Genomic DNA, 12117 nt, shown 5'->3' on the forward strand with positions numbered 1-12117 from the left:
GACGGGTTTGATGACTTTAGACCAATGATACCCACCTTCTTGCCCTTCGTCCTCCGTCTGCCTCAGCATTACGTGACGATGGCAATCCTCGTATTGCCACCACTTGGTGAAGAGCTCTTGAATTGAGAGGCACGCGGGTGGAAAACGCTCGCCGAACCTTCCGCAAAGAGAACCACGGTTCCCGCTGCTCCTACCGCAGCCTCAGCCTTACCACCCGCCTGATCCTTGCGTGCCTCTTGTCCGACAAAAGTTCTTTCGTGACTTTGCGCTCTTTGAGAAAGTCTTCTCTAGCAAACCCCGACGGCAGACACATAAAGCCCTCCGCTCGACCGGTAAATAGACACAGAGTCCTCTCTCTCCTTGCCGACCCTTCGATCACTCTCCACCGGCCAGTCACCATGACGCTGTGTCTTAACCGTCTCCAAGAGGAAAGGTGGGATGCGCACCACTGTTGCCTCAACACCAATTCACTAACCCCTGCTTTCAGGAAACAATGGCGCCGCGATCATCCTTTTGGCTTCTTTGCAAGGCCTGTTCGGCATGCAAATGGTGTGCTTGACCTCAAGAACTGGGAAGTTGGCATACCAGGGAAGGAAAAGACCATCTGGGAAGGAGGGTTGTTCAAGTTGACTCTCGCCTTTCCCGACGAATACCCTACGAAGCCACCAAAATGTGAGTGAAGATATCTGGTGCGCCCGGCGCGAAGAACACACCACTGAAAACGTTTTAGGCAAATTTGTCCCCCCCCTCTTCCACCCGAACGTATATCCCTCGGGCACGGTGTGTCTCTCGATCCTGAACGAAGAGGAGGGTTGGAAGCCAGCAATCACCATCAAGCAAATCCTTTTGGGCATCCAAGACCTGTTAAACGACCCCAATCCCGACTCGCCAGCGCAGGCTGATGCATACAATCTCTACAAAAAGGATCGGCCCGCATACGAGAAGAAAGTCAAGAGCATTGTCAAGGACAACCCCGCACCTTGAGACTCGTGGCATGTCGGCCAGCCCGGGCTGGCTTTGCGACAGGCATTAGTGACGGGATGATGAGCTGTCACAGACTCAACAGCGGGGGAAATGCAACCAATTGACTAGCGTGTGGATTCTGAGCGCGGCGTTCTGCAGTGGGCATTTGGACTCCAGATAACTTGTTTACGGAGGGGCAGGGCGGGGATATGGTAGCAAGATTCGGGGAAGAGACATGAATATTGGGCAGCTGGCGTCTTTCAAAGGAGTCGAGGAGTTTCCAGGGGCAACATGAGCTGTGTAGGATTGGCATTCCACGTGGTGGATGTTTCCTTCTGCTTATTATTTTTTTTTTTTTTTTACTCATCATTGGAAACATGAGCCATTTCTCCCCCTTTTTCCCTTGCACTCCCATCCCAAAAGATTTGCTTCTGTGGAATCTGGTTTGGGGTATCCTGGCATAGGCTACGGGAGAGTTCGATCTCGCCTCTGGAGGGCGGTCTTGGGTCCGTCTACTTCTCGTGCCATCCCAGCCTGGCCAAAAAGGCGCAAGCGTGGGGGTGCACAGCGAACGGGGGGCGTCGAGGGGCTTGTCAGGCAGTTAGGCATCGAGGGGCTCTCTGCGTCAGAGCGAAAAGTGCGGGGATTCCGGAAATCTGCATTCATGATAGGCATGGGCTCAGGGCCAACATGTGCTGGAGAGCCAACAGGATCCTCTTCCACCAGTAATCGTCAGCTTGTTATGTGATACTCGTAATAAGATGAGGTCGCGTGCCGAACATCGGGCCTTCTCTTCCTCGGGGAACATGCCCCAGGCACGAAAATGTCCATGGTCCGGCTGCACAAACTCAAACGCCTCTAGTACCGATGGGTCAGGTCCAAGTCAAATACCGTCGGTGGTGGTTCGAGGAGGGCGAGAGAGGAAGGAGAGGGAGGAGAGGGGCCGTTGCCGTGTTGCTTAAGTACTGCTTGAGATCCGTCGATCCCTCCTATCTGGACCCGAAGTGAGAGCCTGAGCGACGTCCCGACGACCAACGAAGCAGAAGAAGAAAAAATCCCGTGTGGTAAGGTCTTGGGTGGGTTTCTGGAAGTGTGGGCTGATCCAAAACCGGCTGCTCAACCACAACCAAACACACCCCAAACCTTGCACGCGGTGTGACTTGAGAAGGCGGTTTGAATGGTCGTCAGTAAAGCAATTCTCCGGTCAGCTGGTTGTCGAGGGCGCAACTGTGGCAGTCTAAAACGTGAGCGGCGTTCAGTCAAGTGAGCAGGCCATCATTTCTCAGATTTGAGTCATCCCACGCTCAACTTTTTGCCTTCAGAAATTTTGGGGACCCGGAGCGTGGACACGGTCCTTTTTATTTCGTCCCACGCCCACGCCGCCACATTCTTCTCCCATCCTGCATACATTTCACACCCTCTCATTGCAAGGCCACGCTCAAGCAAGACGCTCGTGGGCAGCGTGGGCATCATCGTGGGCAGTCATGTGTGGTATCTTTGCTTGCCACGGGTGAGTTTTGCGCTTCCCTCGTTCCTGATCCCTGATCTCTGGTTCCTGATTCCTGGGGTCTATGGTCCTGGTCCTGAGAAACCCTGCTCCGCGATCGGCCTCAGCTTTTTCCTCGTGTCCATGTTGCTAATTTCGTCAACGCTCTCGCAGTCATCCGTCGATAGCAACCTTCAAGACCACTGCCCTTCAGTGTGTCAAATGCCTGCGGCACCGTGGTCCTGACTGGTCGGGCAACTGGACGGGCAACAACACCATCCTCTGCCATGAACGCCTTAGTATAGTGGGAGTGGACAGCGGGGCGCAGCCCCTGGTCAACGATGAAGGGACGATTGCGCTGGCCGTCAATGGCGAAATCTACAACCACCGAATCCTGCGCAAGCACCTGACCGTCCCGTACAGCTTCAAGACTCACAGTGACTGCGAGGTCATCATCCCCCTCTACCAGCAATATGACACGGACGCCCCGAAACATCTGGACGGCATGTTTTCCTTCGTCCTCTATGACAAGGACCAAGACCGGACAGTCGCAGCGCGGGATCCCATTGGCATCACGTCTTTCTATCTTGGACGGTCCAGTGAAACACCCGGTGCTGTCTTTTTCGCCTCCGAACTCAAAGCCCTCGCCTCCGTCTGCGACGACATCGTTTCGTTCCCGCCAGGTCACATTTACGATTCCAAGACCGATAAGATGACCCGATATTTTGAACCAACATGGTGGGATCCTACTAGGGTTCCATCCACGCCCGTCGATTACAAGTTGATCAGGAAGACGTTGGAAAAATCCGTGCTCAAGCGGCTGATGGCCGAGGTGCCTTATGGCGTTCTGCTGTCCGGTGGTCTCGACTCGAGCTTGGTGGCTTCAATTGCGCAGAGAGAGTCCCTCCAACAGCAAGCACTGGCCAAGCGTCAGACTAATGGCGTCGTCAACGGCGAGGTTAATGGTGAAGTTAACGGGTACCGAACCCCCAAAACCGGCGAGAGGTTGGTGGGCATTGACGACGACGACGAGTTATCAACAGTCACATTCCTACCTCAACTGCACTCTTTCTCCATTGGTCTTCCTGATGCCCCTGATACGAAAGCGGCCATCGAAGTGGCCAAGTTCCTAGGTACCAAACATCATGATTTTACCTTCACAATCCAAGAAGGACTGGACGCTCTGTCAGATGTCATCTACCACCTCGAGACCTATGATGTCACCACAGTCCGCGCCTCCACGCCCATGTACCTACTGTCTCGGAAAATCAAGGCCCTGGGCGTCAAGATGGTCCTGAGCGGTGAGGGAAGCGACGAAATCTTTGGAGGATATCTGTACTTCCACGCTGCTCCAAGCAAGGAAGAGTTTCACAAAGAGACTGTCCGCAGAATCAAGAATCTGCATTTGGCGGACTGTCTTCGTGCGAATAAATCCACGTCGGCGTGGGGCGTTGAAGCTCGCGTACCATTTCTGGATAAGCAGTTCCTAGAGGTTGCCATGAACATAGACCCGGCGGAGAAGATGATCACCAAGGGCCGGATAGAGAAGTACATTTTGCGCAAAGCATTTGACACCACGGACGAGCCTGATGTCGAACCTTATTTGCCAGAGCATATCTTGTGGCGCCAAAAGGAGCAGTTCAGCGACGGCGTGGGTTATGGCTGGATTGACGCGTTGAAGGACAACGCCGAGATCAACGTGACGGACGAGATGATGGCCAACCCCAAGCCGGAATGGGGCGACGATGTGCCGACCAGCAAGGAGGCCCACTGGTATCGTCTGATGTTCGATGAGCATTTCCCGCAGTATTGCGCGTCGACTGTCATGCGATGGACTCCCACCTGGTCGAAACAGACTGATCCCAGCGGACGAGCAATTGCAACCCATCTGGCGCGATACGAGGACGAAGCTGGTTCGTGAGAAGGAGCTCTGCGAATGTACAGGGAGCGAAAGATATCAGCATTAGCTGGCGTTAGCAAGGAGAGGGCATTGTGAAAGCTGTCTATGACGTTGATTTTGGCTCACGGGGGTTATGCAGCAGGTGGACTGTATGTGCTGTTTCATGTCTGGCCCAGCTGTTGTGAACAGCAATATCTTTTGAACTGGACCCAGCTGCGAAGAAAAGCAAACATTTTGGCGCTTGAGCTATAGCCTGTCCGGCATGTCATGGTCCGCTGGCAATAATACTCGGTAGATACTGCAAATCCCAATAACCCTTAACAATCCTAACAAAGGCTCAAGCCCCTGAAGATGAAGCTGGCGAGCTAACAGGGCCGGAACTGGGAACTGGGAACGAAGGAACAAACGGTGCAAACGGTGCAAACGGTGCAAACATAGACTTCTATGGACGGTAACTTGACCGAGTGCCCGGTCACCTTCTCTCGCTCTGGCCTGTGATTGGCTGCATCTGCTTTTTGCGACACTGCATCTCCGAGCGTTTTTCTTGAGCTCCATTGATTGTTTTGCCGTCTACTTGTTACAAACGTCTCTGTCCCTGTCTGTCTCTCCCTGTTTCCTCATTCCTCTACTGCTCTCTATCTTAACCTACTCCTTCTTTGCTCTTCCCTTTACCCATCATGGCTGGAATTCCTGTTCCCTTCAGCGATATCGCTAAGCCTGCCAATGATGTGAGCATTCACCTCCACTCTTCGAACAAGCAGTGGCCTTCGCTAACCACTCGAACAGCTCCTCAACAAGGACTTTTACCACACTACTGCTGCAAACCTCGAGGTCAAGTCCAAGGCACCGAATGGCGTTGTGTAAGAACCAAACCTCCGAACAACCATCCTCTCGGGTAAACGAGAGACACGACCGTCGGTGTTCTAATTCGTCTTGGTCTCCTCCAGTTTCAACGTCAAGGGCAAATCCGCGCACGATGGACCCATCTCTGGCTCGGTGAGCATCTCGATAACAAGAGACAGCTTGAGAATATCACATGTTAACGGCAGCGGAAAGATTGAAGGGAAATACACCGACAAGGCCACTGGTTCGTCCCCTGTCCCTTGGAAAGCAGTCTGCGCATCTGGGCCTCAATGACTCTCTTTCTCCGCTGACCCGGGGATGTTGACGGATAGGCCTCACTTTGACTCAAACCTGGACTACCTCCAATAGCCTCGACACCAAACTCGAACTAGAAGACAACATCACCAAGGGCCTCAAAGCCGAGGTCCTCACCAACTACCTCCCGGCGAAATCCACCTATGGCGGCAAGCTCAATCTTTTCTACAAACAACCCAACATCCACACCCGTCTTTTCACAGATGTGTTCAAGGGCCCCACCGCCACATTCGATGTCACCTTGGGCCACGAAGGATTCCTGATCGGTGCTGAGGGAGGGTATGACGTGGGCAAGGCCGCTATCACGAAATATGCTCTTGCAGCAGGATATTCTCAGGGATCTTATGCTGCCGCAGTGACGGCGACGAACAACTTGACCGTGTTCAGCGCAAGCTACTATCACAAGGTGAACACTGAAGTCGAGGCAGGCGCGAAGGCCACCTGGGACAGCACACAAGGAAGCAATGTCGGCTTGGAGGTCGCCACCAAGTACAAGCTTGACCCCAGCTCTTTTGCAAAGGTCCGTCTTTCCCCTTCTCCTTTCTCCCTACACACATACTTCAACAGCAGCTATACTTGGCCCTTTGATGCACCCGGTCCAACTGTCGGCGCCTTCATTATCGCTGCTAACGCTACGTAATGTCATCAGGCCAAGATCAACGACCGCGGCATTGCTGCTCTGGCGTACAATGTCAAGCTCGGCACAGGCGTCACTTTGGGACTGGGCGCTTCTCTGGACACGCAGAACCTCAATCAGGCAGCGCACAAGGTCGGCGCAAGCTTCACGTTTGAGGGATAGGGGCCCCGTCGTCAAAATCGAGACAGGAAAGAGCGACCGCGACCCGGAGAAGGGGTGGACAATGGGGGGCTGCTGCGGGCGCGGCCGGATGGGTGACATGCCCTAGGATGGAGCACGCGTGAAAGAAAGGTGTACCTACTCTTTCTCATTATGCGGGGGAACCGAAAATTGGGTGGTGGTGGTGGTGACGGTGGTGGGGAGGTTGCTCCCATCCTGCTCAGCTTTGAGCGCGGATGTGAGTGCCTCTCTTGTACAGACAGCAGAAGATGGGTGCAGTGGATTGTGGCCAGTGGACTTGTTAGCATAGAGCGGAGAAGAGCAATGCCCATCGTGATTTTCGCTCCTACTGTCTGTCCCAGGAAGCTCCTCTACGCCTCTTCTGACATGGACTGCCTCCCACTGTTGCACTGTTCCATCCCGAGTCCCTGGTCACACTCTACTCAGGCTATTCTATGAAGGTCGAGGAACGCTGAGACGGCTACATGCTTGCAAGGCGACGTATATATATCCCCATGTATATTCTCCAGTTCCCCTTTATGCTCGTCCATGTCCACTCCAGACGCTGCCCGCGAAGTCCGCATACGATCTCCTTCCCATGCGCACATTTACGCTATATGTACATCCAACTCCTTCGTCTACCCCCCATTCATTCCTTTTCCGTTCCCATACGCATTGCTAGACTCCGGTCTGTCGTGAGCTCATCTCCCTACGCCAGTTTGACTTGACCGTATTGCAAGTGTGGATGTTCCCTCCGTACCATGGAACACAAAATCAAAAATCCCAGTCCCTTGCGCGAAGCCTCATTTAGGGGCAAGCTACCTCGACGGCCGGCTGTGCGAATGCTGCCTTTCTCGCCCCTGAGGGTTCGCATCTGTAGCTCCTGTGTGGGAAGATTGGGCGTCGATGATTTCTTAGCCTTTCGTCCATTCATTCCTGGCTCCATCCCTTCGACTGCCATCTCCTCGGACGAGTCCGCCTCCTCGAGGTGTATTAGCCATATGGATGACTATTGTACCGATAGAGACGCCCAACACTATGATTCCAGACACGATGATGAAGCGGGCCCAGAAGTTGTCTTCTTCCATTGCAGCTTGTGCCGCCGCCAGCTCTGCCGCTCGGCGATTAGCGCGGCGGTAGTCTTCGTGTGTCTGGGTCTTGAACGTCGGGCGGGCATCAAAGGCCGGGCCCCCTTCCGAGTATGCGCCGGCGTTGAAAGTGCCAGCTGTGTGATCCTCTCCTGCGGTTTGCTGGGCCCCCGTGCGGGCTTCAGCTCTTTGCTGTGTCTGCGCGGATGGACCGCCGTGTGCGTAGAATGATGGCGGAGGCCCCTTGAAGGCGCTTCGTCGTTTGCTTAAACCGCTGGCCGGTCTGTGTCCCGCATATGTCCCTCCCTGAGATTTTTGGCCATGACTGCCGTGGCCACGATGGTGAGGATGGTGAGCCCGCATGACATCACGGTCATACCTCTTTCGCTTCTCCGGATCTGCCAAAACGGAATAACTCTCGCTTATCTGCGCGAAGCGCTCTGAGGCCTTGGGATCGCTCTGGTTTACATCCGGATGTGTCTCTTTGGAGAGAACGTAGAATTGCCGTTTGAGTTCGGCCGGAGTGGCCTGCATGGGGAGTCTGAGGACATCATAGTGGTTTACAGGAAGATTACCGGCGGATTGTTGGAGGTACGGGGAGTGTGAGAAGGGACGTCGGCCTCGTGCTCCTTGAGCTTCTCGAGGAAACGAACATTTTAGGGCGGGACGCGCATGATGGATGGGAAGACCGAGGTGAATATATGTGGACAATGGGACTGAGCGAACGATCATGCCTCATACTTGATGCATTTAGTGCTGAATTGGTGAAAGAGCGGTGAAGTGAATTAATCGTAGAGAGGGCAAAAATGATAGAAGAACCAAATAGTGGTAATGGGGTGCGTGACGTCTTTCAATTTCGGGCGACACGCAGCGCAGCGGGCGACTTTTGAGATTTGGCCGCAATTGCCGCAGTTCTTCCGGTGCCGCTCGCTGCCTGCCACCCTCGCCGCCATTTTTGTGTCAGTCCATTATTTCAGCCTTGTGTTTTCTTGAACATTTTCTGCCCCATTGCTGCCCTGCTTCCTGCAATCCAAATGGCGGCAAAGACGGCCGACGAGCTCTCAAAGCTCGCTCTGAATGGCAACACCACGAAACCAAACCCTCAGATAAAAGGTACAAACGGCGTCAACGGCCATTTATCAGATCAGGATGACTCCGACGATGACAAGGATGACGAGGCCACCGCCAATGCCGGAGGCGCGGACGGTAACACTGCCAGTGGTGCTGCAAAGAAGAAGAAAAAGAAGAAGCCAAAGAAGAAGAAGGCCACCGCAAAGGTCCAATCTGACCCGCCCCGCGTGCCCCTCAAAGATCTCTTCCCTAACAACACATACCCTGTTGGCCAGGAGGTGGAATACAAGGATCACAACGCATATCGCACAACAAACGAGGAAAAGCGCCACCTTGACCGTATGAACAACGATTTCCTTCAAGAATACCGCCAAGGTGCCGAAGTGCATCGCCAAGTGCGTAAATGGGCGCAGGCGAATATCAAGCCAGGAATGTCCCTCACGGAGATTGCGGAGGGGATTGAAAATGGCACTCGCGCTCTCACGGGGCACTGGGGACTTGAAGAGGGTGACAATATCAAGGGCGGTGTAGGCTTTCCGACAGGGTTAAGCATCAATCATATCGCGGCACATTACACCCCCAACGCAGGCAACAAGTGGATTCTGGGAGAGCAGGACGTCATGAAAGTCGATTTTGGTGTTCATGTCAATGGCAGGATTGTCGATTCCGCATTCACCATGTCATTTGATCCCAAATACGACAATCTCCTGGCCGCGGTCAAGGACGCCACCAACACCGGTGTGCGTGAGGCCGGGATCGATGTGCGGGTTGGCGACATCGGCGGTGCGATCCAGGAAGTCATGGAGTCATATGAAGTCGAGCTCGATGGAAAGACTTACCCTGTCAAATCCATTCGAAATCTGAATGGGCACGATATTGTCCAACACAGCATCCATGGCGGCAAGTCCGTTCCCATTGTCAAAAGCCATGATCAAACAAAAATGGAGGAGGGCGAGATCTTCGCAATCGAGACGTTCGGATCGACTGGCCGTGGATACGTGACCGATGATCTGGAAGTCTCTCACTACGCGCTCCGCTCTGATGCGCCAAATGTCCCCCTGCGTGTTCAATCTGCAAGGAGTTTGCTGAGTGTCATCAAGAAGAATTTTGGAACTCTTCCGTGGTGCCGACGGTATTTGGACAGACTGGGCCAGGAGAAGTACTTGCTCGGACTGAATAATCTAGTTAGTTCAGGCATTGTGGAAGCATATCCACCGCTAGTGGATACCAAGGGCAGTTACACAGCCCAATTCGAGCACACTATATTGCTTAGGCCCACGGTGAAAGAGGTTGTGAGTCGGGGCGACGACTATTAGCTTCTGCAAGCTATCATGACCTTTGGACAGAAGGGGCCCTGAAAAACAATTGTTCTGATCTACGGTCCATATTACATCAGGGTGAAGTCCGAGAGACTCAGCTCCATTGCCAAATGAAAATTGAGATCAGACAACATGCAATGAGGTATTGATTGAAAAGGGTGCATCTGGAGGATAAAAATGTTGGAATCAAGCACGAAGACGAGGGCTGATGAAAGGATGGGTTTCTAGCTTAGTTGCACTCAGGCAGGTGACAGCACGAATTCCGACAGGATCAACCCTTTGTGGCTCTTGTCTGGTCGATGAAATGACTTATGTTTTCCTTGGTTTCGAGTCGCGAGGCTGTGATTCCACAAGGCTACGAGGTTCTCGGCTGAGCTTCCTATTTAGAAGTTCAGGTCCTTTGAATTTTCTCCTGACTACTCCGATCTGCGGAATGACGGGAGCAATAAAGTGCTGGATGAACCTCAGCCTTTTATAACCACTCTCGACTTTTACCGGGCGAGTTTCAAGACTTACGACTATTCGAAAGTCTCCAGCAAGCTGAGTCGGAAGCCGGATCCGCCAGCATTGCCACATTCACAACTCCTCCTGACTTCAATTCTGAGTCACTACTTCTATTAACCATTTTTCCGCCTTCAGTATCCGTTCAGGGAAAATTCTCTTCCACAAAGGAGGGCACACCACAAATCTCTCAAGGCTGTAGAGTTTTAGGTCCCAATAACAGCCAACCATGTCAACCTGGGGCCGCTACTTCCGGGTGACCACCTATGGAGAATCCCACTGTCGGTCTGTAGGATGCATCGTCGACGGTTGCCCTCCCGGTCTGCAACTCACAGAGTCAGACATCCAACCTCAGATGACCCGGCGCCGTCCGGGGCAGTCAGCTCTTACTACTCCGCGAAACGAGAAAGATCGTGTGGAGATCCACTCGGGTACAGAATTCGGTATTACCCTAGGTACACCAATCATGATGATGGTGAGGAATGAGGATCAAAGACCCAAAGACTACGGGAGCGGGACGATGGATATGTATCCCAGGCCGAGTCATGCAGATTTCACCTATTTGGAGAAATATGGGGTTAAGGCGAGTAGTGGAGGAGGGAGGAGTAGTGCACGGGAGACGATTGGTGTGTTTGTGGCCTCTTTCAATCCATCTTGCCGTCCCCAAGGCGCATGGTTCGATGCTAACACTTTCACACAGGCCGAGTTGCAGCAGGTGCCATTGCAGAGAAGTATCTGTCACTGGCTCATGGTGTTGAAATAGTCGCCTTTGTCTCTTCCGTGGGGTCCGAGTATCTGTTCCCACCGACACCTACTCACCCTAGTCCTGCCATGAACCCTGCATTTCTCTCACTAATATCGGAAATCACAAGAGAGCAAGTTGATTCCTTCGTGCCCGTACGCTGTCCGGACGCAGATGCGACTGCGCGAATGACCAAGGTGATTGAGAAGCACCGCGACGCAAAGGACAGCATTGGAGGCACTGTTACCTGTGTCGTTCGGAACTGCCCTGTTGGCCTGGGTGAACCTTGCTTTGATAAACTTGAAGCAGAGCTCGCACATGCCATGCTAAGCATTCCCGCCACCAAAGGGTTCGAAATTGGATCGGGCTTCGGAGGATGTGAAATATCTGGATCAATTCACAACGATCCATTCATCGCAGCACCTGAAGTGCCACTAGGGCAGAGGACACCGAAGCGGAAACTGGCGACGAAAACCAATAATTCTGGAGGCATCCAGGGTGGGATCTCAAACGGACAAGATATCTATTTCCGAGTTGCCTTCAAGCCTCCGGCCACAATTGGACAGGCGCAGCAGACGGCGACATTCGATGGAGAGGAGGGCGTACTGGAGGCTAAAGGGCGCCATGACCCGTGCGTTGTGCCCAGAGCGGTGCCAATTGTGGAGGCTATGTCTGCATTGGTGCTTATGGATGCTCTACTTGCACAGCAATCTCGAGAAACAGCCAGGAGTCTATTGCCGCCCTTGAAGGCTATGTTGCCGGTGAAAGGGAGCGGAACAACAGCGACAACTGAGAGGGTAGCGGAGCATTTGAATGGGGCAGCGGATGCAAAGTAAACCACAGTCGACTATCGGGAGGAGATGGTGTACAACAGCATGATGCAGATGAGACAGAGACAAACTGATGCCAATTGGGTCTTGCCCCACTTGGGTCTAGATAGTTGTTCTGGTCTGCGGAAAAAGAAAAAGCAGTCATCAAAGCATTGGTGGTATAGAGTGAGGGTTTACAAGGGTTCGTTCATTAGTGCGCATTATGCATCTCGCCAATCTTTCTCCTGCGCGGTTGCCATGGCGACGCGCTGATCTAAACATGG

The 12117-nt window shown here is 53.2% G+C and overlaps 6 protein-coding genes across 6 annotated transcripts; 5 read left to right on the plus strand and 1 right to left on the minus strand.

The window, feature by feature from the left end:
• Positions 1-398: 398 nt before the first annotated feature.
• On the plus strand, positions 399-984 carry A1O5_05423 (SUMO-conjugating enzyme ubc9; the record flags this gene model as incomplete). The annotated part of the gene is made up of 3 exons (XM_007746024.1): positions 399-433; positions 488-672; positions 731-984. The coding sequence occupies 3 exons, from the start codon at positions 399-401 to the stop codon at positions 982-984; spliced, it is 474 nt and encodes a 157-aa protein (XP_007744214.1).
• Positions 985-2447: 1463 nt separating this feature from the next.
• On the plus strand, positions 2448-4370 carry A1O5_05424 (asparagine synthetase [glutamine-hydrolyzing] 2; the record flags this gene model as incomplete). Its single annotated transcript, XM_007746025.1, has 2 exons — positions 2448-2473; positions 2624-4370. The coding sequence occupies 2 exons, from the start codon at positions 2448-2450 to the stop codon at positions 4368-4370; spliced, it is 1773 nt and encodes a 590-aa protein (XP_007744215.1).
• Positions 4371-5026: 656 nt separating this feature from the next.
• A1O5_05425 (uncharacterized protein) lies at positions 5027-6306 on the plus strand (the record flags this gene model as incomplete). The annotated part of the gene is made up of 6 exons (XM_007746026.1): positions 5027-5077; positions 5136-5209; positions 5297-5345; positions 5406-5436; positions 5525-6027; positions 6157-6306. The coding sequence occupies 6 exons, from the start codon at positions 5027-5029 to the stop codon at positions 6304-6306; spliced, it is 858 nt and encodes a 285-aa protein (XP_007744216.1).
• Positions 6307-7217: 911 nt separating this feature from the next.
• On the minus strand, positions 7218-7925 carry A1O5_05426 (uncharacterized protein; the record flags this gene model as incomplete). The annotated part of the gene is made up of 1 exon (XM_007746027.1): positions 7218-7925. One exon carries the CDS (start codon positions 7923-7925, stop codon positions 7218-7220), a length of 708 nt encoding a protein of 235 aa, XP_007744217.1.
• A 500-nt stretch (positions 7926-8425) lies between these two features.
• On the plus strand, positions 8426-9778 carry A1O5_05427 (methionyl aminopeptidase; the record flags this gene model as incomplete). The annotated part of the gene is made up of 1 exon (XM_007746028.1): positions 8426-9778. The coding sequence occupies one exon, from the start codon at positions 8426-8428 to the stop codon at positions 9776-9778; it is 1353 nt and encodes a 450-aa protein (XP_007744218.1).
• A 733-nt stretch (positions 9779-10511) lies between these two features.
• On the plus strand, positions 10512-11860 carry A1O5_05428 (chorismate synthase; the record flags this gene model as incomplete). Its single annotated transcript, XM_007746029.1, has 2 exons — positions 10512-10908; positions 10983-11860. The coding sequence occupies 2 exons, from the start codon at positions 10512-10514 to the stop codon at positions 11858-11860; spliced, it is 1275 nt and encodes a 424-aa protein (XP_007744219.1).
• Positions 11861-12117: the final 257 nt, after the last annotated feature.

This window comes from Cladophialophora psammophila (assembly GCF_000585535.1).
Source record: "Cladophialophora psammophila CBS 110553 chromosome Unknown aczJe-supercont1.7, whole genome shotgun sequence".
NCBI classification, from domain to species: Eukaryota; Fungi; Ascomycota; class Eurotiomycetes; order Chaetothyriales; family Herpotrichiellaceae; genus Cladophialophora; species Cladophialophora psammophila.